Below are 26,462 nucleotides of genomic sequence, written 5' to 3'. Positions count from 1 at the left end.
TGTCAGGGAAGGATTTGAGTCCAATTCCAATGAACAGTATGGCATCTTGTTGAATTCCAACCTGACAATTATTTTCTTGTTTATATATTTCCATATTTGTATTTTTTTCTGTAAATTGTCTTTGCAGATCCAGGTGATTGTGTCAGATTGTTGCGTCTGCCGAGAATGTAACTTATTTCCATGCTATTTTTGAGACAAACCTGTTTACCCGCAGTTTCAAATGTTTTTGTTGTTGCACTCGTTTATGAATATCTCAGTTTGACCACTGCAGAACTAAGTATTGGTTTTCTTTATTATGCACTTTTGTCTTTGCTTCATGCAGTATATTGTGGAATGTCATGGAAACACCCTCATTCCACAGTTTCTTGGAATGTATCGACTGACAGTGGATGGGGTTGAGACCTACATGATTGTTACAAGGAATGTCTTTGGTCATCGGCTCCCCGTTTACAGAAAGTATGATCTGAAGGTAATGAGAACTGAGCAGTAAAATTGGTCATTAGAATCTTTTCTCACTAACAATATTTTTAGTTGGGAAAGTTTTGAAAATGTTGATAATATTTTTTCTCCTTATGGTTTCTGTTTTTTTGGTTTAAAGTAAGTTTTGGATATTTTCCAGTAAGCACTTCCAGTTGTTTCCCATTAGCAAACATCTTGACTAACTCAAAGTATTGGCAGGGAAATGCCAATATATCTCCCAGCCAGTAAACTGAAATTACTAGAAGTACAGTTCTTACATGTTTTAACAATTTTTGCAATCCCTTCCTTCTCACTACATGCACATTTGCACCTGTTTCTAATGGTACAGTTGAACTTACATTAGAATTGTGCTACATTTATCAATAATTTACCATTATCCACGTTGGATCAGTGGAGTTAAGATGGATGTCAGCAAGTCAGAACCCTATTTGCCCTGACTGAAATATTGCTTGGGAGAGAGACACATGTATCTATCAGAAGTTTAAATTATCCAGGTGGTTTGGGAGTAGTCCTAATTATGTTTTAAACAAGTGTTACTATTGTACCATGTGGTATCAGCTCCAGAGGAAAGTTTTTGAAACTTCTGGATGAAGCAATCTCACTTGTTTTGGGATTGGTGCCATCTGGAACAATGTTGAACCCTGTCAATGAATTTATAGTGAAAGTGTAGAATTTGAGTCATTACCTTTGGTAAATTATTGGTAAGCTGGTAAACTGGTTTATAATTAGAAACATAAAAAACCTATAACACAATGCAGGCCCATTGGCCCACAAAGCTGTGCCTGCATTGTGTTATAGGTTTTTATCTTTATCACATGGCCTTATCTTAGAACTAACTACGGTAGGTTTACCCATAGCCCTCTATTTCTCTAAGCTCCATGTACCTATCCAGGAGTCTCTTAAAAGACCCTATCATTTCCGCCTGCACCACAGCCACCGGCAGCCCATTCCACACACTCACCACTCTCTGCATAAAAAACTTACCCCTGACCTCCCCTCTGTACCTAATTGTCACATGTACCAACGTAACACCCACAAAGTGCTGAAGGAACTCAATAGCCAAAGTGAAAATAAAACCCTGTCCCAACTCTTTGTTTTCTGACAATATATCACATACCTCATCCTTTCCATCATACTAGAGTATCAGGTATTCCAGAAATGGTTTAAGCAATACATTCACAGCAGAATCTATAGCAAGAACCATAGCAAGAACATAGATGCACATCTTCATGAATTTCTTTTTCTCTTATGAGTAGGCATATGTTTTGTATGTTTACATTTGACAGCACATTAGATTAAAGTAGTCCCTCAAAGTCCCTCTTAACTTGTGAAGTAACTTCTAATATGGTGCCATGACAAGTTCCTTTTGAAAAGCCAACTATATTGCATCTATCCCCTATGAAACTTTCTTAAAGAACTCAAATAAATTTGTCATACATGATTTCCTCTTGTAGAAATCGTACTGACTCAATTTGTGACATAACTAAGTACAAGATATTTCCAGTGATAATTATTCTGCTAACTGGCCCACTGTTTGCCTCACTTCCTTTATAAATAAGGGAATGAAATTTCTAATCCTCTGTAATTTCTCCAGAATCTACAGAATCTACAAGGTTTTGTTTTGGAAGATCACACCCACTGCCTCCACTGAGAATTTATCAGCCTTCAGCTGCATTGTTTTCTGATGGGGAAAGATAATGTCACTTGATTCCTTAACTTCCTCTTCTATAATCCCACAATTCAGAAACTGAAATTAACACTGAAAACTGAGTGGTTACCCTCTGATCCTGAATACTGTAATTGTTGTGATTCTCTTTTTCTTATTCAGTTTATATCTGAGCTATTTTAGATTAGGTAAATTGTTGTCTAAAGTAGTCCAGGATTTTCTCTTGGTCACTTAAGGGAGCAATTACTTTCTGTTGTTGCTGAATTCTCATACTTCATAGATAATTTAAGAAGATTCGTACTTAATTGCTTTTGAAATATTTTTGCTGTGCTTCTTTCTTTTTAAGTCTGTCTTATTAGTTTCATGTTTTGTCACTTCTTTGTCAACCTCCCAATCCAATTCCTCTTGGGACATGCAACTTGAACATTTATTTGGCATGTCAGTATTCAAAACTTATTAAATAATCTTTTAGCATCTCCAGCATGTCAATCTATATCTCCAAGCAATATTTACCTGCATTGCACTTAAATGATGGATGGTTTACAATTGTATTAATATTTCAAGTTACATTTTGAGAAATTGAAAAATTTTCCCCATACGATGGGGTGTCCGATTGAGTTTGGTGTTTTTTTAAGGACATTTGATGAGACCCAATTTCTGTTTCTTGTTTCAGGGTTCCACTGTAGCCAGAGAAGCTAGTGACAAAGAAAAGGTAATTTTCCATTTATTCTTGACTGTAATGATGATGGAGCACATGAATTAAGATTTATAACAGCAATAATACAAAAATACTTTGCTATTTATAAATTATTTCAGTAACATGACTAACATATGACAAAAAGAATTTTAAAATCTGAAATATAATGTTGCAAGTAGTCAGCAGATCAGACAGTATCTTTAAATTTAAGAATGTGAGTAATAAGCAGCAGGAATAACATATAAAGCACTGGAGGAACTCAGCAGATCAGGGAACATTTGTAGAGAGAACTGGTTAGTCAATATTTCTGGTCAAGACCCTTCACCACAACTTCATTTGATCAGACAATGTGAAGAGTTTTGACCCAAAACATCCACTGTCTATTTCCGTGCTTGGCTGCTGCCTGAACTGCTGAGTTCCTCCAGCATTTTGTATGTTGCACAGTTCAACATCTGCAGATGCTTCTGCCTCCAAATAAAGTAGGAATAGGATACTGCATTTTGACTTCTCGTACCTGCTCCACTATTCAATAAAATTGTCATCACAAAGTTCTATCACCACTCTGCATCAAACCTATAACTCTTGATTCTCTGTGGAGAGAGAAACTGTTTAATTTTTGACCTTTCATCAGAATCGGGAGAAGATATGTGACTAAACAATTTTTAAGATGGAAAGAAAAAGGGATGAAAGATTGAAAAGGAAGGGTCTTCAATAACATCAAAGACTAGGGAAATCATGGTGCAAGCAAAAAGAGTTATATTGGAAGTTGCTGGTTCTGAAGGACGCATAAGTCAAAATAGCTGAATCATTATTTCAAATAGTTACCGTACATTCATGGTGTAGACCAGAAGAGCTGAAATCTGAGAATTATTCCTCATACCTTCTGACTTTCTTTAGAGACTGTTGTAAGTACGTACTATAGGTGAGGCCATAAACATAGATAAATTAAAGGCAATTATTGGGAATCTTGGGGGTCACACTTGTTTGTAACAGGTTTGTAACAAAAGCAGTCACTCAAACAGTGTTTAATCCTCTCCCATGTAGAAGAAATCCCACACTGAGCAATGTATGTTGTATATGAATTTTTTCTTTGAAAAAGGTTCAAATCAATTTCTCATTGGCCTGTCATGTTTATGCTAGGAAGGGAGAGGTATCAGAAACCTTCCCATTCATTTTTGCCTTTCATCCCCTTTTCTGTCAATTATCTGCATTATGTCCATTTCCTTCTGTGCCTTGCCTATTTAATTGGTTGTCTAAATGCCTCATAACATACAGAACTACCTCTTCAGCCAAAATGTTCCAGATATCAACCACTCTATGTGTAAAGCAAAACTTTAAAGCTCCTTCCTATTATTTGAAAACTATTTCTCTTACATTGAGTATTCCTACCATGGGAAGATTTTAACTACCCTATATATGTCTGTCATTATCTGATATACTTCTGCATGTCACTCCTCTGTCTCCTTTGCTTTACGAAAAACAGACCAATCCTACCTAATAACTACAATATCTCTACATAACTAAAGTCTTCCAAATCAGGCAGCATCCTGACAATCCCTCTCTTCATTCTCTCCTGCTGTCATCACATCCTTCTTGTGATGTGGCGAACAGGCAGGATGCAATCATCATGAGCAGTCGCTTATTTGGCTGAGGTAGTGCAAGGTTTAAAAGAGCTCCAGGCCTTTTGGGACGTTTTGGCAGACTGCATTCATAATGATCTATTAGACACTCGGCAAAGGCCAATAAAAAGAAGCGAGGTGTGAGAGGAGTGGTATTGTAACAGTGGACAGTGTTTGAGTAACCTAGCTTTGGCTCAACAGACTTTGGCTGGACAAGCTTGAGTGTGAACAAGCGGGGCCTCTAAATAATTTTCTAGTAAGTTTTTTTTCTCTCTTTCTTTGTCTATTAGCCCACAGCTAATGGGGTGAGTATGGGTTCATGGTTAGTGGTATGTTCTTTGTGTGAGATGTGGGAATTCTGCAAGAGGAGATGATAGTTAGGAACTACAAGGAGGTAGGCACCCCGAAGTTACAGAAGACAGGTACCTGGGAGACTGTCAGGAGAAGAAAAGGGAAATAAGCATCCAGTGCAGATTACCGCTGTGGGGGGAAGTCCTACCATGGGGAAGCTGCAGTGACCTGGTTTCTGGTACGGAGTCTATCTCTGTGGCTCAAAAGGAGAAGGGGAGGCAGAAGAGGAATGTAGTAGTGATAGGGAATACCATAGAGGAGCAGATAGGAGATTCTGTAAATGTGAAAAAGACACCCAGATGGTATGTTGCCTCCCAGGTGCCAGGTTCAGGGGCGTCTCAGGTTGGGTCCACAGCATTCTAAATGGGGAGGGTGAGCAGCCAGGAATCATCGTGCAGATTAATACCAATGGCATTTTTGGGCAAGGGAAGAAGTCCTGAAGAGAGTATATAGGGAGTTGGATAGAAAGTGGAAAAGCAGGATCTCCAGGGTAGTAATCTTTGGATTTCTGCCTTTGTCGTAGACCAATGAGGGTTAAAATAGCATGATTTGGTAAATAAGTCTGTGCTGGCATTGAAAAGGGTCCAGAGGAGGTACTCAAGAACGATTCTGGAAATGAAAAGTTAGTGTATGAGGAGCTTTTGGGGCTCTCAGCCTGTAGTCACTGCAGTTCAGAAGAATGTTGGGAGATGTCAATAAAACCTGTTGAATATTGAAAGCCCTAGACAGAATGGACATGGGAACATCTAGGATCAGAGATTTTTCTTCAGATATACAATATATAGAGTAAGAGGTGAAAGTGGATACCAGATCACCAGAAAATGACGCTGGAGAGGGAGTAATGAGGAACAAGTAAATGGTGGGCAAGCTTAATAAGTATTTTGCATCAGTCTTCACTGTGGAAGGAACTAGTATTATGCCATAAATTCAGGAGTGTCGGGGCCAGAAGTGAGAATGGTTGCTAGTACTAAGGAGGAGGTGCTTGTGAGGTGAAAAAGTCTGAAGTAGATAAGTCACCTGGACCAGGTGGACTACATCTCAGGGTTCTGAAAGAGGTGGCTGAAAAGATTGTGGAGGCATTAGTAATAGTCTGTCAAAAATCACTAAATTCTGGAATGGTTCCGAAAGAATGGAAAATTGCCATTGTCGCTATACTCTTTGAGCAGGGAGGGAAGCAGGAGAAAGGAAATTATAGGCCAGTTAACCTGACCTCATTGGTTGGGAATATATTGGAGTCCATTATTAAGACTGAGGTTTCTGGTACTTGGAGGAGCATGACAAAGTAGGCCAAAGTCAGCATGGTTTTCTTAGAGAGAAATCTTGCCTGACAAATCTATTGGAATTCTTTGAGAAAATAACAAGCAGGATAGATAAAGGAGAATCAGTGGATGTTGTCTATTTGGATCTTCAGAAGGCCTTTGACAAGGTGTCATATATGAGTCTGCTTAACAAGATAGGAGCCCTTGGTATTACAGGGAAGATGGAAGATTGGCTGACTGGCAGGAGGCAAAGAGTGCGAGTAAAGGAGGCCTTTTCTGGTTGACGACTGATGTTCTCCATGACTCAGAATTGGGACCACTTCTTTTCCCATTATATGTCAGTGATTTAGATGATGGGATTGATAGCTTTGTGGCCAAGTTTGCAGACTATATGAAGATAGATAGAGTGGCAAACAGTGTTGAGACAGTAGGGAGTCTACAGAAGGGCTGAGGCAGATTGGGGGATGAACAAAGAAGTGGGAAGTGAAATATAGTCCTGGCAAGTGTATGTTCTTACACTTTGGTAGAAGGAATTGTTACGTATTCAGGCAACAATAAATATAGATGAGATAGGCAAGGGTTTAACAACAAATAACATGTTTATTAAACACTGAAACAAACCCCCTCAAAAGTAAACAAACCCAAACGTAACCGGAAAACAGCTGCTGGCAGCTGCTCAAACAGTTCTTAATAGCTTTGCAGTCCCAAACAGTCTTTAAAACGGTATTGAAAAAACAGTTCTTTAGAACGATATGCCGAAAGTTCAAAAGCTCACGGTACTTTTAAAAGGAGAGACTTTTTAAAGCGATGTAAATTCTCTTCCACGTCGATGTCCTTCGATTCCCCGGCGTCGAACTTTCCCACGAAGAATTTTATAAAATATAACGGCTTAAAGGTACTGACCTTTCTTCCCACACTATTCTCAATCCTTTCTGGTCAACCCAGGGATTAACAACGAGAATAGTCAACGAAATCCTTCCGAATGAGGATCAAACAAGGTCGAACTCAATCCACCGTCGAAAATCGATTTCCCTCGATCTCCATCTTCCAAACTTTTGTTCACTCTCCATCAGCAAAGAAACCGTTGGCAGTGACCTTTTAAACCTCAGGCATTGTATAAAACTTCATTTTTAACTAAACTGCGTCATCACATTAAATCACGCAGTGACATGAAGTCATCTTAGCAAATTCCGCCACGAACTGCCCCACCTAACAGGGTGGGTCTTCCTTTTATACCCTGTAGAAAAAACCTGTCACATGACCTCTACTGGCGGGAAAATGACATCACTCCACCATCACAAAACCATTACCTCATGTCCAGTATAACTTCAACCCCAGTCACGTGACAAGGGTACCACTGTCACATGTCACGGGTACGTAACAGAATAAAGGCACAAACTATTTTCTAAACAAGGAGAAAATTCAAAAATCAGAGGTGCAAAGGAACTTGGGAGACCTTGTAGGATTGCCTGAAGGTTAATTTACTGGTTGAGTCAGTGGTAAGGAAGGCAAATGCCATGTGAGCAATCATTTTGAGAGGACTACAATTTCAGAGCAAGGATGTAATGCTGAGACTTTATAAGTCATTGGTTAGACCGCACTTGCGAGTATTGTGAGCAATATTGAACCCCTGCTCTAAGAAAAAAAAGTGCTAGCATTGGAGAGGGTCCAGAGGAGGTTCACGGGATTAATTTCAGGAATTAAAGTCTTTCCATATGAAAAAGTTGTTTGATGGCTCTGGACCTGTACTCGCTAGAGTTTAGAAGAATGAATGGGGTCTTATTAAAACCTACTGAACCTAGATCAGTGGTTCCCAACCTTTTCTATGCCCCACACCCCTAGGAAATGTTTGATTAATGTTCGCACCCCCTACAAAAGTAAAATCACATTTGAAGATGAAGAAATCTAATTTCTAATTTTTGAACCACATAGAATACTGCGGGTGAACAAATTGAACTTAAAAAAATAAGCTTTTAACTCAGTGCATAAAATGCAAATATAAATTGAGCAATTAGATTCTAATTTATTCAGAAAAAATTGTAAACAGTAAAATCAATCCCAATTGCGAACATAAAATTCAATGACTTCTTTGCTCCTGTTTCTCATTCGTGATTTTGTCAAAATGTGGAACTTTCTTGCTGACTGCGATCGGCAGGTCTGCCTGTGGATTCAGGCGATTCCTAGATTTTGTCTTGATAAACGAGAACTGAATCCAGATTCACACAAGTACGTTGTTGCAAATGGAATGAGGACACGGAGAGCTTCTCCACCAAGTCTTGGGAGCATATCCAGTGCTGCACACAAAAACTCCTCCAAAGTCTTGCTTTCAAATTGCATTTCAAGAGCTCGATTTGTCCGCAAATCAATAAGATCTTCCTTCAACTCTTCATCATCTGACATTTTCTCCAAATTGTAGGAATATGGATTCATGATCCATTCTTCTGAAATCTTCAGGTCTCCAGCAGCAAAATATCCATCAAACGATTCTGACAGCATTTCCAAATGAGCAACAATTTCTTCACGCACAGTAGGAGTAATGGATCCAGCATCATCAGCCATCTCTTCTAGTGAAGGAAAATTTGAGAGACTGCCCCTTTCCATCCTTCGACGCCAAAGACGTAACTTTTCTTTGAAGGCATTCAACTTTTCACAAGCCTTCAATATGTTTATCCCTTTTCCTTAAAGAGAAACACTCGGGTCGCTCATACGAGTGAAAATGTCAGCTAAGTAAGCCAGCATTTGGGCGAATTCCTGTGATTCCATTGTCCCAACCATATCACATTCACACTCCTCCAGAAAAACTTTGATTTCTTCCCGCAGTTCAAAGAAGCGGGTAAAAGCTTGTCCTCGTGACAACCAACGGACTTCTGTGTGGAAAAGCAAAACTGAATGCTCACTTCCCGGATGCTCACAAAATGATTTGAAGATGCGGTGGTTCAAAGTACGCCCCCTGATCCAGTTGATGATCTTCATACAAGTATCAAGGACTTTCTTCAAATTTGGAGGCAATGTTTTTGATGCCAAAGCATGCCGATGAAGAAAACAATGGGTAACTTGCAAGTCTGGAATCTCCTTTTTCATCAATTCAGAAAAGACAGATTTATTTCCAAGCATTGCAGGTGCCCCGTCAGTGCACACAGAACCAATGACTTTGATATCTAAATCATGTTTGGCAAAGAAATCTTTCACCAGCTGCATTACATCCTTTGCAGTTGTGTTTGTTTTCAGATCTTTACAAAAAAGGAAATCTTCCTTCACAGCACCGTCATTGACATACCTCACTAATGTGATGAGTTGACTACAACTGGAGACATCAGTTGACTCATCCAACTGAACAGAGATTTTAAGAGGACCAGCTCTGACATCTGAGATGACTTGGTCCAAAATATCTTAACTCAAATCACTGATTCGGTTGTGAATGACATTATTTGATAGGGGCACCTGTTAAAATTATTTTCTTGCTTCTTTGCCCAGGATAATTGTTGCCATTTCCAGTGCACGTGGCTTGATGAGATTGGGGCTTCTTGGATTTCGCCACTTTATATGCCCCTTGGTATGAAGCAAGAAGTAGTGGTTTTTCAACAGAAACAAACCTAATTTTGGAAGAGTTCCTTGTGAATCAAAACGAACTCTTTTGATTTTCAATGACCCAACATCATGTCCTGTCCTTCAACATCAGCTCCGCCATTCTTGTTCTTGAAGTGCTCTTGAAGCTTGGATGGCTTCAGATTTGAGTTGGAAAACACAATGCTACAGAGAAAGCACTGGGGTTTTTGCAAGCCATCATTTCCTGTTGTGCAAGTGAAACCAAAGCACACATAGTCATCATTCCATTTCCTTCTTTTTGACATGATGAAGAGTTAATGAAGGGTTAAGGGTAAAGAGAAAAATATGAACTAATATGAGAAAAACTATCTGACTAAGTCAGGGATGACCGCTTTACTCAACCAGACACGCCTATAGCAAAGTATCGTGAGAAATATGCTTTTGAATATTATATTACGATATTATCTGCGGTTACGCCAAGATAAGTCATCAGGTGGAAATGCTGCGGAGACACGATGCAACTTATTAGGCTACTATCTACTGAATTTACACACCTATTTCCGATGATTACCAGAGATATAAACTCCCATCACACGATTCAAAGTCCTCAGTGCTAACCATGATCCTCCTCAACTAACACAATTCAAAATTATCAACGATTCAAGAAAAAAACTTTTTAAGAGAAAAAAACCTTTGAAATTCAAAAACTTCTTTAATGCATTGAGACAAATACGAATGAATGACTTCAGCTGCTTTTTATCAAAATGCAGCTTTTTAAAATTTTATAATGAATAATTTACCTACTGTCTGCGGGTTTGGTTTTAACACGAAGTCGTTACTCAATAGTTGATTCGGGATGTATAAAGATTTTGGCATTATGAGATGATTTTTAACTCTGAGATGTAACCTTCTAGCTAACGTTGATGAGACTCCTCAACTCTGAGGTGTAACTCCCAGGTAACACTGATGAGAATCCTCAACGCGGACTCGGGCAGCGGGAGACTGGAGTGTGCTTGGGCAAACGTTGCTACCACTTCTCAAGGCACACTGGCAGCTGGCTGAGTGATGACTCGTGACTCGTCACTCAAGGACACAAGCCACTCTTTGTTGCACCCCCTGAAATTCCATCTCACACCCCCCAGGGGTGCGGGCACCCCAGATTGGGAACCCCTGACCTAGATAGAGTGGATGTGGTGAGAATGTTTCCTATGTCTAGGACCAGATGGCACAGCCTCAGAATAGAAGAGTGTCCATTTAGAATGGAGATGAAGAGGAATTTCTTTAGTCAGAGGGTAAATTTTTTTTAATCTATAGTATTTCTGTTTTTTGCGCAATTTTTAATCTATTCAATATACATATACTGTAATTTATTTATTTATTATTTTGTTTTTGTGTGTGTGTGTGCGCTTTTCTTCTGCTAGATTATGTATTGCGTTGAACTGCTGCTGCTAAGTTAACAAATTTCACATCACATGCCAGTAATGATAAACCTGATTCTGATTGTAAATCTGTGGAATTCGTTATCACACATGTCTGTGGAGGCCAAGTCTTTGGGTATATTTAAAGTGGAGGTTGATAAATTCTTGATTAGTCAGTGCATCAAAGGTTAGGAGGAGAAGGCATGAGAATGGGGTTGAGTGGAATAATTAATAAGGCATGATGGAATGTCAGAACAGACTCGATGGGCTGAATGACCCAATTCTGCTGCTCTGTCCAATGATCTTATAGTTTTAACAGAGGTGCACACGATTCTCCAAATGTAGCCTAGTGAGTGTTGTGTGAAGTTGCCTCATAATATTCCAACTCTTCTATTCTGTCAGAAAGTATGCATGGGCCCTTTCATTACTCTATTGCCACTTTCAGAACACCTGATTGTGTTTTGGTTTTATCTACACCCCAAGCATTGTAACAGTTCAAGCAGGCAGCTCACTTATCACCTTAAGGGCAAGTGAGGATAGCCAATTAAATGCTGTCTCAGTTGTAATGTCCACACTCCTTGAATGAATAAAAAAAAGGTCTTTCTGCTCATCAACATTTTTTAGTACCCTACCATTTACTATGTATGTCCTGCCCCTATTTGACTCCCAAACTGAATGACTACATAGATGTCAGGATTAAATTCCATCTGCCAGTGCTTTGCCCAACTTTTCTACTGCTCGGTATCCTGCTGTAATCTTAGACAACCTTCTATCCACAACATCATTAATTTTAATTGTCATTGGCAAACTTACTAATCAGACCTTCTGCCTCCGTATCCACGTTATTGATATATAATCCTTCAGGACACCAGTAGTCACAGACCTCCAATCAGAAAGACATTCTTCCAGCACTTCCCTCTGCCTGTGTACCCAGTCCAATTAGCCACCTCACCTTCGATTATATGTGATAACATTTATACCAAGCTATCATGTGGGACCTTGTCAAATGCCCTACCAAGGTCCTTGCACCACCCAGCCTTCAACAGTCTCCTCAGCAAAACTCAATCAAGAGTGAAGCAAGATTTCCCCTCACAAAGACAATCTCTGATCATTCCCTGCCTTTTCAAATATATTTAAATCCAGTCCCTTAGAATTTTCTCAAATAATTTCCCTTCTACTGATGTGAGATTCATCGAAGAAATATTATTTCATAATCCTTGCTACCGCTGTAACTGCCTTAGGAAATTGAAAAGCTATAATAAAGAAGATTAAGACTCAATAGAGAAATAGCTCACTGTGGATATTACATGACATTGTCAACTAAAATCTAATCAAAATGAATGGCCTCATTTAGCGTAATGGTCTTTCCTGTGTTGTTCATTTCTCTGGATTTCTGACTCTGATGAACCAATGCTTCCTGCACTTTTACACGTTTAATTGATTATTACAGTTTGATGCTTATGTTCTTTCCAGAGTTTCTCAGTTGTCATTTTCTTCGTTTAATTACTGAAGTGACTCTTGATTCTTTGCATGGATAAGATGATTCAATATATATCAGTTACATATTGAATTGAGAAAGCTTTAATCCAGGAAATGTGAAATCCATAAAGTGTAAAAGAGAGGCGAGAGTGGGTATCAGACTGCTGGAAAATAATGCTGAAGAGGTAATGGGGGATAACGAAATAGCGGACGAACTGAATAAGTATTTTACATCAGTCTTTGCTGTGAAAGGCACTAGCAGTACGCTGTATGATCCAGGTGTCAGGGGTCATGAAGTGTGTGAAGTAACTATAACTAAAGAGAAGGGTCTTGGCAAAGGAACTGAAAGGACTAAAGGTATATAAGTGATCTGGACCAGATGGTGTTGACCCCAGAGTTCTGAAAGTGATGGCTGAAGAGTTCATGGAGGCATTAGTAATGGCCTTTCAAGAATCACTAGACTCTGGAGTGGTTCAGGAAGACTGGAAAATTGAAAATGACTGTCCACACTTCACACAAGAAGGGAGAGAGGTCTGACCTCAATGGTTGGGAAAATGTTGGAATCGATTATTAAGGATGAGGCCTCAGGGTACCTGGAGGCACATGATAAAATAGGCCATTGTCAGCATGGTTTCCTCAAGGAAATTTCTTGCCTGATAAATCTGTTGGAATTCTTTGAAGAAGTAACAAACAGTATAGACGAAGGAGAATCGGTTGATGTTGTGTACCTGGATTTTCAGAAGGCTTTTGACAAGATGTCTTACAAGAGGCTGCTTAACAAGGTATTACAGGAAAGATTCTAGCATGGATAGAGCAGTGGCTGATTGGCAAGAGGCAAAGAGTGGGAATAAAGGGAGTCTTTTCTAACTGGCTGCCAGTGGCTGGAGCTGTTCCACAGGGGCCTGTGTTGGGACTGATTCTTTTTGCTTCAGATGTCAATGATTTGGATGGTGGAGCTGATGGCTTTGTTGCAAAGTTTGCAGACAATCTGAAGATAGATAGAGGGGCAAGTAGTTTTGAGGAAGTAGAGAGGCAACAGAAGGACTTAGACAGATTAGGAAAATGGACAAATAAGTGGCAAATGGAATACAGTGTCAGGAAGTGTATGGTCATGCATTTTGGTAGAAGAAATGAATAAGTTGATTTTCTAAATGGAGAGAAACTACAAAAATCAAGTAGTGAATAGCCTTGATAGATTGGATTTGGAGAGGATGTTTCCTATTGTGGGAGAGTCTAAGACCAGAGGACACAGCCTCAGAATAGAACAGAGATTTGGAGGAATTTCTTGACCAGGGAGTAGTGAATCTGTGGGATTCTTTTGCTACAGGCAGCTGTGGAGGCTAAGTCTTTATGTAGGTTTAAGACAGAGGTTGATAGATTTTTGATTGGTCAGGGTATGAAGGGATACGGGGAGAAGGCAGGAGGCTGGGGCTGAGAGGAAAATTGGATCAGCCATGATGAAATGGCAGAGCAGACTTGACTGGCCAAATGGCTTAATTCTGTTCCTATATCTTATGGTCTTAGATTCTTATAAAATATGAATCATTATTCTGAAATATCTTATACAAATTTAAGTGACTAAACTTTAAAAAAGTAGAGTAGACCAGAGTAGTGGGAAACATTTGGAAGTGTTAATGAAAAACACAGAAAAATCATTCAGCTGCTAACCTCAGTACAGACATTTTCCTTGCTGTATTCCATTATAATACTTACTGTAGAAGAGTTACTTTATATATTTTGATAAATTATAATATGGTTACAGGAAGAGTGTGGAGCAATGGCAGTAGTTTTGCTCCAGTGAAGATCTAGTGCTGGTGTGGTAGGCTGAGGATCAATTTTTGCTGTGAGCTTCCCATTTCCTGTTCTTCAGATCTTCTCAGTTTTAAGACATTCTTTCTGCAGAAATCAAGCAAAGGATTTTTCTCCAGGAATTAATTTAGGGTGAGCTAAGTAAATACTTATTGAGAATAATAATTTAACATGAAAGTTGCATGTTGAATTAAGGAAGATTTGGATTCAGGAAACAAGTTAACATTGAATGTAATTCACTATTTTCATATTTTTCTCTATCTCTCATTCAATGGACAGGAAGCAATTTTGGTTTTTATCTGGTAACACATACCAATGCTGCAAAATGAAGCATTAAATTAGCATTGAATACTCCCAAGTCAAGTGCAATTTAAGTAATCTGCATGGTAGAATACACTCAGCTCCAGCTAAATCGTATATTTTGGCTTAAATCTGATATAAGTGGTAATTTCTGCTCCCAAGGTCAGTTTGAATGAGATGGGCAATTTTATTCCAAATCATGCTTAAAATTTGGGCAGTTTTGACATGAATTAAATTCCTCTTAAATTTTGCAAAGCAGGAAAAGAGGTTTTCATCCCTTCTGCATGTGCTGTGGTTTAATAGGTTAAATCTGCCATTCAGCTTTTTGTTCCAGTTTGAAATTTTAGCTTGCTTAGCAATATTTGCTAAGAAAGCAAATTTAGTAATGTAATAGAAATACTGTAATTTGTTAAAATTTTAATCCCTATATTGAAAATACAAAGATACTTAAACAGAACCAATATCTTCAATGCAGTTGTAATCTGGTACTTTAACCATTAATAAGTTGCATTCAATTATTGCATCATTAATGTATTTTAATAAATGATTGCTTTTGTCAGATGAAGTATTTATAAATTATGTAGTGATGCCTTTTCATAGAAAAGCGATTACATGAGCAGAGAAAAATAACTCACTTGCATCAAAATTTTGCACCCAGGATATTGAATGGCACTGCCATTCTTCAGAGTGCACTCTGTATCTCAAAAAATGTTTTGATCCTCAAGGTGCTGATGGTGTGAGTTGAGCACAGAGGAGCAATAGAGACACAGCAAATAGGATTGAAAGAACAGGCAAAGCAACACACTGATATAAACACAGGGGAGGACACATCGGTGTGGTGGTCAGGGTGCTGATTCGTAATCCAGACAACTGAACTAATAGTCCACAAACATAAGCTCAAATACTACGTTAGGAGATGGGATATTTAAAGTAAGTGATTAAATAATTCTAGATCCAGGAATGAGTTATGTGGTTGTAGTAGCATTATTCTTTTTAGAACAATGTTTGCAGGAGAATTTTGTAGTGGTATTTCAAATCATAAAGAATCTTGTCAGAGTTGAGAGAAGCTGTTTACATTGGGGGATGTGTCAAGAACCAGAGCACATAAAGTGGAGGTGATTGAAGTGGCATGGGAAAAAGATTAATTTAAATAGCAAAAAAAATCTGGGAGTTGCTGCTGGAAGAGAACTAGAGGTATATTGAATTGTGGCATTATAATGGAACTTGATATGTACAGGAAAGGAAAGCATTGACACAACTAAGACGGGAAGAGAATAGGGCTGGCTGGACTGCTATTGGATTGAATTAGCAGAGACTTTAGTAAGCCTTCCACACAGTGACATTTGGAATTCTGATTCTGTGACTGAAAGGAATAGTTCAAAGTAAATTTTGTTATCAAAGTACATACATGTCACCATATACGTTTTCTTGTGGGCATACTCAATAAATCTACAGAATCAGAATCAGGTTTATTATCACCGGCATACCTTGTGAAATTTGTTAACTTAGCAGCAGCGGTACAACGAAATACATGATAATATAGAAATAAATAAATAAATTGATTATGGTAAGTATATGTACGTATATTGAATAGATTAAAAATAGTGCAAAAACAGAAATAACATATATTTACAAAAAAAGGAAATGAGCTAGTGTTTGTGGGTTCAATGTCCATTTAGGAATTGTATTGCAGAGAGGAGAAGCTGTTCCTGAATCTCTGAGTGTGTGCCTTCAGGCTTCTGTACCACTTTCCTGAAAGTAACAATGAAAAGAAGGCATGTCCTGGGCATGAACTGCAACATAGATAGTGGGTGATCAAATTTTGCAATGCCCTTTCTCCTTGCCTGTAGTTGCTGTATTATTAAAAGTGAAGATGAGGCTCTTTATAAGGCATTGGTCAGACAACAATTGGAGTATTCTGAGCAGTTTTTTTTGCCTCTTATCTAAGAAAGGATGTGCTGGCATTAAAGAGGGTCTCGAGAAGGTTCACGAGAATGATCCACGGAATGAAAGGGTTAACATATGAGGAGCATTTGATGGTTCTCAGCCTTTACTCACTGCAGGTTGGAAGAATGATGGGCCATCTCATTGAAACCTATTGAATATTGGAAGACCTAGATACAGTAGACATGGAGAGGGTGTTTGCTGTTCTGAGGGATTGTAGGACCAGATGATATAGCCTCAGAATAGAAGGATGATCATTTAAGACAAGGAGGAATTTCTTTAGGTAGAGGGTGGTGAATCTGTGGAATGTATTACCATGGGTGGCTGTGGAGGCCAAAATTTTAGATATTTTTAAAGTGACTGGATCCCAAGAAACAAAATTTGTTGAATGCCTGCAAGATGGCATTTTAGAGCAGCTTGTGGTTAAACCTACAAGGGGAAAGGCCATTCTAGATTTGCTAGTGTGTTATGAATCAGATTTGATTCGGGAGCTTAAGTCAAGGAACCCTGAGGAGACAACAATCATCATGTCATAGACTTCACCCTGCAATTACAAGGGAGAAGCTAAATTCAGATACATCAATATTACAGTGGTGTAAATGGAATTATAAAGGCATGAGAGAGGAGCTGGACAAAGTTGATTGGAAGGGGACACTAGCAGAACAACAATGACGAGGTTCTGGTTGAAATTCGAAAGGCACAGGATAGATAGATCCCAAACAAGAAGTAGTATTCTGAAAGTAGGATGATAAGGGAAGTCAAAAAACAGCATAACAGCAAAATAGAGGGCATATAGTGGAGCAAAAGTTAGTGAGAAGTTAGAGGATTGGCAAGCTTTTTAAAAACAAACAGAAAGCAACTAAAAAGCCAAAAGGAGGGAAAGGATGAAATATGAAGGTAAGCTAGCCAATAGTATCAAAGAAAATACCAGAAATTTTTAAAAAAGATTTATAAAGAGTAAAAGATAGGCGAGAGTATATATCAGACCATTGGAAAATGACAATGGAGAGGTAGTAATGGGGCACAAGGAAATGGCAGACAAACTGAGTAAGTATTTTGCTTCCATCTTCACTGAGGAAGATACTAGCTGTATGCTGGAAGTTCAAGAGTGTCGGAGCAGAAGTGAGTGCAATTGATATTATTCGGGAGAAAGTGCTTGGGAAGCTGAAAGGACTGAAGGTAAATAAGTCACCTGGACCAGGTGGACAACACCCCAGGGTTAAAGAGACTGTGAAGACATTAGTAATGATCTTTCTAGAATCACTAGATCCTGGAATGGTTCCAGAGGCCTGGAAAATTGCAAATGTCACTCTGCTCTCCAAAAAGGGAGGGAGGCAGAAGAATGGAAATTATAGCCAGACCTCAGTTATTGGGAAGCTGTTGGAGTCATTTGTTAAGGAAGAGGTATCAGCAGTTCGAGGCACATGATAAAACAAGCCAAAGTCAGTATGGTTCCCTTAAGGGAAAATCTTGCCTGACAAATCTGTAAGAATTCTTTGAGGATAGACAAAGGAGAATCAGTGGATGTTGCGTACTTGTATTTACAGAGAGCCTTTAAGAAGGTGTCACACATAAGCCTGTTTAACAAGATAAAAGCCCATGATATTATAGGAAAAATAGTAGCATGGATATAGGATTCGCTTATTGGCTGGAGAGTGGAGAGGAATCACAAATCAGCAATGATGGAATGGCGGAGCAGAATTAATGGACCAAATGGCCTAATTCTGCTTCTGTAGTCTTATGGTCTATTAGTTTTACTGCAATTTTGACACAAGGATGTTGAATCTTAGTTATTTTTCTCCAAATTCTTTCTTTGGAAAGCATTCTCCCAAAATTCTGCTTTGGAAATAAAATCTTGCAAAAGTAATTTTTTTTTGAGCTGACTTCAAGTGAGATTAAGGAAGGAGCAGTGAAAGAGGATGCTGAAAATATGTTTTATTTGTGCTGCTATTTTGAAAACTTGAGATTTTTTGCCAACTATTATAATATTATACAAACTTTGTAGTACTGTAATTATTGATCTTTGCCTATTCGGTATTTATATGCATATTTCCAGTTGCATTTCATAACAATGGGGGTTTGTAAAATTAACATTTAATAACCATCTAACTGACTGCTTCCATCAGAAACAGGTGACATTTTGGATTTAAGATTAAATGATGTAAATGATTGGTGGCTGCAGGTTTGCACTTCCAGATGTGCTTTGTATTTTTGAAAGCAGTAACACTACAAACTCAATTTGAAAAGCTGGTGGCTTGGCAGAATAAAACAAATCTTGGTTTAACAGATGTGGAAAAATATACCCCTTCTCTGGAGAGTTAAAGTTGGGATTATTTAAGTTTAGTTAGCATTTCAGTAAAATGCTCTGTCAAACACATTGAAGCCTGTGCCAAAATTACTGATAAATCCACTGTCTTGAATCTGCCATTATTAAAAGTTACAACTTTCATTGTTTCTTTTTCTTGGTCAGTAGGGAATATTCGACAAGATGCATGTTTGTGTTTTTGAAGTACTTCATTGACTTTTTAATGCATGGATATAAATCGTCTGCCACATGATAAAGCAGTGATTTATTTCCCAGTCCTAGAATATCACTTAATGGTCTTGTGAAATTAAACTCTCCTGCTGCTGTAGTCCACTTGCAATTTTAAATATTTTAAAATATGAGTTAAGGTATAGAATCTCAGGCTGTCATTGAAAATCAAGTGAGTAATGTCTACAAAAGAAAAAAAATTAGATTACTTATGGGACCAGTCAGTTTAACACCAGTAGTGAAGAATTGTCTGAAATCTTACATCATTGACTCTGACATCAACTGGGGAGCTCTTTACAGAAGGTTACAATGGATTTTTAAAGGCCATGTCTAACCATAATGAGCTTTTTCTAGCATGGTGGCTCACGATGCCATCTCTGGGCATCAAGTATCTGAACATCTAGAGAAGATACAATAAGGTATCTACTCAGGAAGTTACTATAATAATAAACATACTTGGAATTAGAGGTAGACTTGTGACATAGGGTGCTCATCAATTTCGAATTGGCAGTGGTGCATAAAAGTAAAGGAAATATTTGGAAGGATACACAAAATATTATTCCAAGAGTATTTGTGTTTGGGCCTCAAGTTTTCAGTTGATGGCATGAGAACTTTGTATTTACAATTACAGATGATACTGTTGATGGGCAAAACGTTGGCATGGATGTGGTGAGCCATTTAGCTCAATTCCGTGCTGTATAACTCTATGAATAAGTTGGGGCCTTGGTAAGTCCTGTGGATGGGAATAGAATACAAGATTAAAACCATGCGTAAACACCTTGACTTGCCACCAGGGTAAACAATTCCTAAAGCATCATATTTCTTTTTAAAAAAACAGAAATGTTTTTGGAATTCTGTTCATTTCAGGGGAATGCTAATGCAAAAGTGATGTGTGAGCTTAGTTTATGTGGAGCCTCAGTTAGATTCCCATTTGGAAAACTGATCTTGGTTGAGGTTGCTCAGCCTCAGGAAGGTCATATTATGAAAAGCAGATTCATGAATTTGATATTGGGTGTGACTATAAGGTCAAATTCTATCAGCTTTGTTTCTGTTCTCTGAAGTTTCGATGCTTAAGCGGTGATCGCATTAAGGTGTTTCAATTTGTGAAGAGATTCTACCGAATATGGGCAAAGAAACTATATGTCCTCAAAGTTGGGAGTGGGAATAGTAAGTATTTTCTCAGACAGAAAGAAGTGGAAATCTGAAACCCCCTTTCAATTAGAGTGAATGCTGGATTCATTAAACTTTTGAAGTTTTAATAAATCGAAGGTTATGAATCACTGGAATTCTGACCCCTGAGGTTTGTAGTTGCCTAATCTGCTGAATCCAGTTTGGCCAGTTATTGCCTCAGCATCAGTAATCATCAGTAAAGTCATGATAAAAGCAATAAAATGTTCCTATCATATCCCATCTAGTAATAAATTGTTCACTGATGCTCAGTTAGGATAATGTGTGCAAATTGCATCAAAGTTCCATTAGTTACATAAAAAAAAATTTAAGATTCTTTGACTCCTGCTCAATCTGTGCCATGATCCAATTTAATCTGGCAGCAATTTAGAGTATAATTAAGATAACACTGCATTAGTTTCAATACGACATTACACTTAAAAGTGGTAATTTGATCATTTTTGATGAATACAGTTGAAGATGGATTTACCATAAAAGATGAGCATTTCAATCTGACTCTAGTCCAACTGCAGCTCATTTAAAATAATTTATTTACTTAGAAAGTCTTTGTAAAACCATCTACTGGTAATATTCAGTTTCTGTAGTCTGTTTGATAGATAGGTTTTTAAACTTGCCTTTTAATGAACTTCTATTACAAAAGAAGTGAAGATCTTAGAAAAGTTGTGAAAAGATTGTGAAAAGTGATTTCAGCTACAAAGGGAGGCACTGGAGATTTTCTCCTTGGAGCAAAGATGGTTGAAAGGAGATTTGAACGGAACGAAGATGGTTGTGAAGAGATTTGAAAGTACAGTAGCAATGACACAGTAGAGCTGCTGTCTGACATCTCACTGGACTGGATTCAGTCCCGATCTCCAGTGCTGTCTATGTGACTGCATGAGTTTCTTCTCACACTCAGCATTGTGGGTTGGTAAGTTAGTTGGCTACTGTTCGCCCCCCCCCCCCCCCTGCACAGTGTGCAGGTGAACTGTGGAATCTGGTGTAAATTGATGGGAACTTGATATTAAAACAGGTTGGTAATTGATGATTGGTATGGGCCTGGTGTCATAGGACCTGTTTCCAATGCTCTATGAACTTGCACCATTGATCATAACATATTCACATGAGGTAAGTGGGAAGGATGTGCACCCATTGGAAGATACTTCAGAAAACAAAATGGAGGGTTCATGTATAACATTTTCACCAAAAGATACAAGAGGATGTATGGGAAAACTTTTTACATAAACCTTTGTGGTTATGTCTGTTTTCAGCCATTTTGAAAGGAAATTGAAGAGGCACTAGTTAGAATAAATTGCAAAGCTACAGTGGGACCGAGGGTATTAATAAAGGGAAATTCTCTCCAACTGGTCCCCACCTGTGCTTTCATAATTCAATGAAATAAAAGATGGGGCGACATTGTTCAACCTGGCACTCACTGACCAGCGACCAATTGGGAGATCGGAGGCTCGAAAGGAGGAAATCTCACTCGGGTCCGCTGACCGAGAAGGAAAGGCAGCAGCTCATGGCAGTTTTATTTTTTTTGCAGCTCTGACCAGCAGCCAGTTGGAAGATCAGAAGGTTGAAAGGAGGGAATTTCACTCAGGTCCGCTGACCGGGTCAAAAGGGTAGCAACACGTAGCAGTGTTTTGGAGCTCTGACCGCTGGCCATCATCGGAGTGGACAGAGTCAGAGTGCTGATTTTGAGGCTTTTGCTCTTTGAGAGTTCAGTCAGAGAAAGTAAAAAAAAAAAGATCCAGCTAGAGTTTTTTCTTCTCTCCCTTCTCTATATTTGCCCAGTTAGGACAGTGGAGATGCCAGGCAGTGTAGAGGATAGTAGAATGCTCCTCTTGTGGGATGTGGGAAGTCAGGGAGACCTCCAGTGTCCCTCATAACTGCAACTGCAGAAGTGCATCCAGCTACAGCTTCTAATAATCCACATTAAGGAGTTGGAGCTGGAACTGGATGAACTCCAGATCATTCAAGAGGCTGAAGAGGTGACGTGGGATGAGCTATCAGCACGTGGTCCATACGAGCTCAATGTCGCTAAGAAAAGTTTGGGTAGGTACATGGATGGTAGGGGCTATGTTCCCAGTGCAGATCGATGGGAGTAGGCAGTCTAAGTGGTTTTGGCATGGACTAGATGGGTTGAGGGGCCTTCTATGCTGTACTTCTCTATGACTCTAAAACCTTTTACTTAAACCTTTGTGGTTATGACTGTTATTAGCCATTTTGAAAGGAAACTGAAGAGGCACTATTTAGAATAATTTGCAAAGCTGGGGGAAAGATAGGATGGGACTGACAGGATTGCTAAAGGGAAAATCTCTCCAACTAGATGCCTGTGCGTTCGACCCAGCACTCACTGGCTCTCATCTTGAAGTTTTTGAGCTTTTCAAACCTCAACTCAGTTCACAGTAAAGTCCAGGCTGCATTAGTTTTCTTGTTATGCGACCAGCCCTCCACATGTGCTAGTGATGTGAGTTTCTTCCCACCCCACCCTGTGCCAAAGGAAAACTGGATTTTGCTGCTAGGGAATACGTCCAACATTGTGCACAATAAGATGGGCTTGCTACAGTTTTATGCCTTGCATGCTGCCATAGTACACACATTCCCATTGGCAAACATGACTTAATGGAAACTACCTTAACTCCCGGGAGCTAATAAAATGTTTCCACCACTGATCTATAAAGAATGTTTCACTGATGGTCCACCTTTTAGGTTTTGTGATGCTGAAGTAACAAGCCTTTATAGATTTATTTCATTGAGCTGCTTCTTGCGACTGGATATAACGACACACTGGTGGTGTGCTGTGTTGTTTGGCTCAGAAATAACTATTCGTGGATTTTGTTTAGTTTGATAGGAACTTAGGTATAACCAACATACGCATCCTGTTTTGGATTATAGATAGAATTGTCCTTGAGCAGAAACATATTTTCATTTATTTAAATTTCATTAAATCAAATAATTATTTATTATTTTCTTGATTCGTGTACTAATAGTAGGAAGATTTGACCCCATGCAAAGCATATAAAAATTTAATTACTGAAAATTCATGGCACTTTTCAGATGTACACAGCTGGCTGGCAAGGTTCCATGTTGATCATCTGCAGCCTTTGTGTTTAAACTAATGAAAGTATGAAAGAAACTATGAAGTAACATGGAAAGCTAAAGGCAGTTCCACCCCTCCAGAGTCCCAAACCAGTGGTCCCATTCATTCCTAGGTTACCATTAAGCCAAAAGCCTCCTGCCTCTCCGGACTGTCCAGGTGCACTGACGAATATTGGCAGTCATTACCTATGAAAGTCTCCTGATGACATAATGGCCAAGAGTTTCAAGTCCCAGTGGTGTGGAGAGAGTGCAGCTTCACTGCCAGTCTGGCAACTATCTGATTGCAAGCTGCTAGAACTGCAAATGCTGTTAGGTGGGTCAGTCATATCAGCTGTTTAAATTTAAATGTCTTCTCAAAGGCTTGGAAATTAGGTGCAGTTTATGCAAAGTCAGTACAACTTCTGTTCAACTTGCACAGGCAGCTCGTTCCACACTCTCACCACCGTCTGAGTGAAGAAGTTTCCCTTCATGTTCCCCTTGAACATTTCACCTTTCACCCTAACCTATGACCTCTAGTAGTCTCACCCAACCTCAGTGGAAAAGCCTGCTTGCATTTACCATTTCTATACCTCACAATTTTATATACCTCTATCCAATCTCCTCTCAATCTTCTACATGCTAGGGAATAAAGTTCTAGTCTATTCCATCTTTCCTTATAACTCAGGTCCTTCAAACCCAGCAACATCTTTGTAAAATTTTCTCTGTGCGCTTTCAATCACTTACATCTTTCCTGTAGATAGGCAACCAAAACTGCACACAATACTCCAAATTAGGCCTCACCAACGTCTTATACGACTTCAACATAACATCCCATCTCCTGTACTCAGTACTTTGATTTATGAAGGCCAATGTGCCAAAAGCTTTCTTTACCACCCTATTTTCCTGTGATGTCACTTTTAATGAATTATGGACTGGTATTTTCAGATCCCTTTGTTCTACCACACACCTCAGTGCCCTACAGCTCACTATGTAAGACCTACCTTGTTTGCTCCTCCCAAAGTGCAACACTTGCTACATTAAATTCCATCTGCCATTTTTCAGCCCATTACTACACCCCCAATCTTGGTGTCATCCACAAATTGGCTCTTCTAGTTAACCACATTATCGCCCAGATATTTGATAAAGATGACAAACAACAATGGACATAGCACCGATCCCTGTGACACTCCATTAGTCACAAGCCTCCAGTCAGAGAGGCCACCATCTACTACCACTCTGGCTTCCCCCACAAAGCCAATGTCTAATCCAATTTACTACTTCATTTGAATGCCAAATGACTGAACCTTTTTGACTAGCCTCCCATGTGGGACCTTGTCAAATGCCTTACTGAAGTCCATGTAGACAACATCTGTTGTCTTGTCTTCACCACTTTCCTGGTAGCTTCCTTTAAAAACTTGATAAGATTGGGTAGGTTGATTAGCCATGCTGACCATCCCTAATCAGTCCTTGACTATCCCAATGACAGTCCCTTAAAATACCTTCCAATAACTTTCCCATTAGTGATGTCAGGCTCACCGCTCTATAATTTCTTGGTTTATTCTTAGAGCCTTTCTTAAACAGCAGAACAACATTGGCTATCCTCCAATTCTCCAGTAGCTCATCTGTTGCTAAGGATGATTCGAATATCTCTGCTTGGGCATCTGCAATTGCCTCCCACAGGGTCCAAAGGAACACCTTGTCAGGCCCTGGGAATTTGTCCACCCTAATTTGCCTCAAGACAACAAACACCTCCTCCTCTGTATAGAGTCCATGATCTAGCTTCTTATTTGCCTCACTTCTGTTGACTCTGTCCATCTCCAAGTAATTACTGATACAAAAATGCTTTTAATATTTCCTCCATCTCTTTTGGCTCCACGTAGAGATTACCATTCTGATCTTCCAGAGGACCAATCTTGTCCCTTACAATCCTATCAACCCGATGACCAGACCTTGAAATTAATGGCATTATGATCACAAAGTGTTCCCCTACCGAAGCTTCTGTCACCTGCCCTGTCTCATTTGCTAATTGGAGATTGAGTATCATGCATGGTCTCATTAGGACTTCTGTGTACTGATGAAGGAAGATTTCATGAACACATTTGGCAATCTCTATCCCGTCTAGAGCAAGAGAAAATCTGCAGATGCTGGAAGTCCAAACAACTCACACAAAAAGCTGGAGGTACTCAGCAGGCCAGGCAGTATCAATGGAAAGGAGTAAACTGTTGATGTTTCGAGCCGAGACCTTTTATCTGGACTCTATTTCTCTCTAGTCCTTTTACAGTATGGGAGTCCCAGTCAATATTTGAAAAGTTAAAATCACCTACTGTCACAAACTTGTATTTCTTGCAACAGTCTGCGATATCTCTACAAACTTCTTCCTCTAAATCCCGCCGACTGTTGGATGGTTTATAATACAGCCCCATTACCCTGACCATACCTTTCTTATTCCTCAGTTCCACCCATAAAGCCACACTAGACGAGTTCTCCAGTCTGTCCTGACAGTACTGCTGTGACACATTTCCTGACTAATAATGTCACCACTCTCCCTTTAATCCCTCCTGCACATACACATCTAAAACAACAGAGGCCTGGAATATTGAGCTGCCAGTCTTGCCCCTGCTGCAACCAAGTCTCACTAATGGCTACAATATCATTATTCCATGTGTTAGTCCATGCCTTGAGTTTATCTGCCTTTCTTATAATAAAAATTATTGTGAAATATACACAACTCAGAATACTGGCCCCATCATGCTCACCCTTTTGATTCCTGACTTTATCTGAGGTCTTAGTAGCACCTGTTTCCACAACCACTTCACTGTCTGTTCTGGCACTCTGCTTCCCAACTCCCTGCAACTCTAACTTAATGCTCCTCCCCCCATCCTATGCAGTACTAGCAAACCTTCCTGCCAGGGCAGGGGTTCCCAAACTTTTTTATGCCAGGGACTAATACCATTAAGCAAGGGGTCTGTGAAGTCCAGGTTAAGAACCCCTGTGCTAGAGTACTCCCGATTATGTTTTAAACCAGTGTTAACACTGTACCATGTGGTATCAGCTCCAGAGGAAAGCTATGAGAGACCTCTGGATGAAACATTTTCACTTGTCTTGGGCTTGAT

General features: G+C 39.2%; 1 protein-coding gene across 2 annotated transcripts in view; it reads left to right on the top strand.

Annotated features, from left to right (window-relative positions):
- pip4k2aa (phosphatidylinositol-5-phosphate 4-kinase, type II, alpha a) overlaps nt 1-26,462 on the top strand; it is a 291,639-nt gene that overhangs the window by 232,930 nt on the left and 32,247 nt on the right. For both annotated transcript variants that reach the window (XM_073054652.1, XM_073054651.1), the window contains exons 5-6: nt 323-469; nt 2,820-2,858. In XM_073054652.1, coding sequence (XP_072910753.1) covers nt 323-469; nt 2,820-2,858 — 186 coding nt within the window. The remainder of the gene's footprint in view (nt 1-322; nt 470-2,819; nt 2,859-26,462) is intronic.

Source organism: Hemitrygon akajei, chromosome 8 (assembly GCF_048418815.1).
Source record: "Hemitrygon akajei chromosome 8, sHemAka1.3, whole genome shotgun sequence".
In the NCBI taxonomy this organism is placed as follows: domain Eukaryota; kingdom Metazoa; phylum Chordata; class Chondrichthyes; order Myliobatiformes; family Dasyatidae; genus Hemitrygon; species Hemitrygon akajei.
The sequence above is the reverse complement of the archived record's forward strand: the minus strand, read 5'-3'. Positions and strand labels throughout refer to the sequence as shown.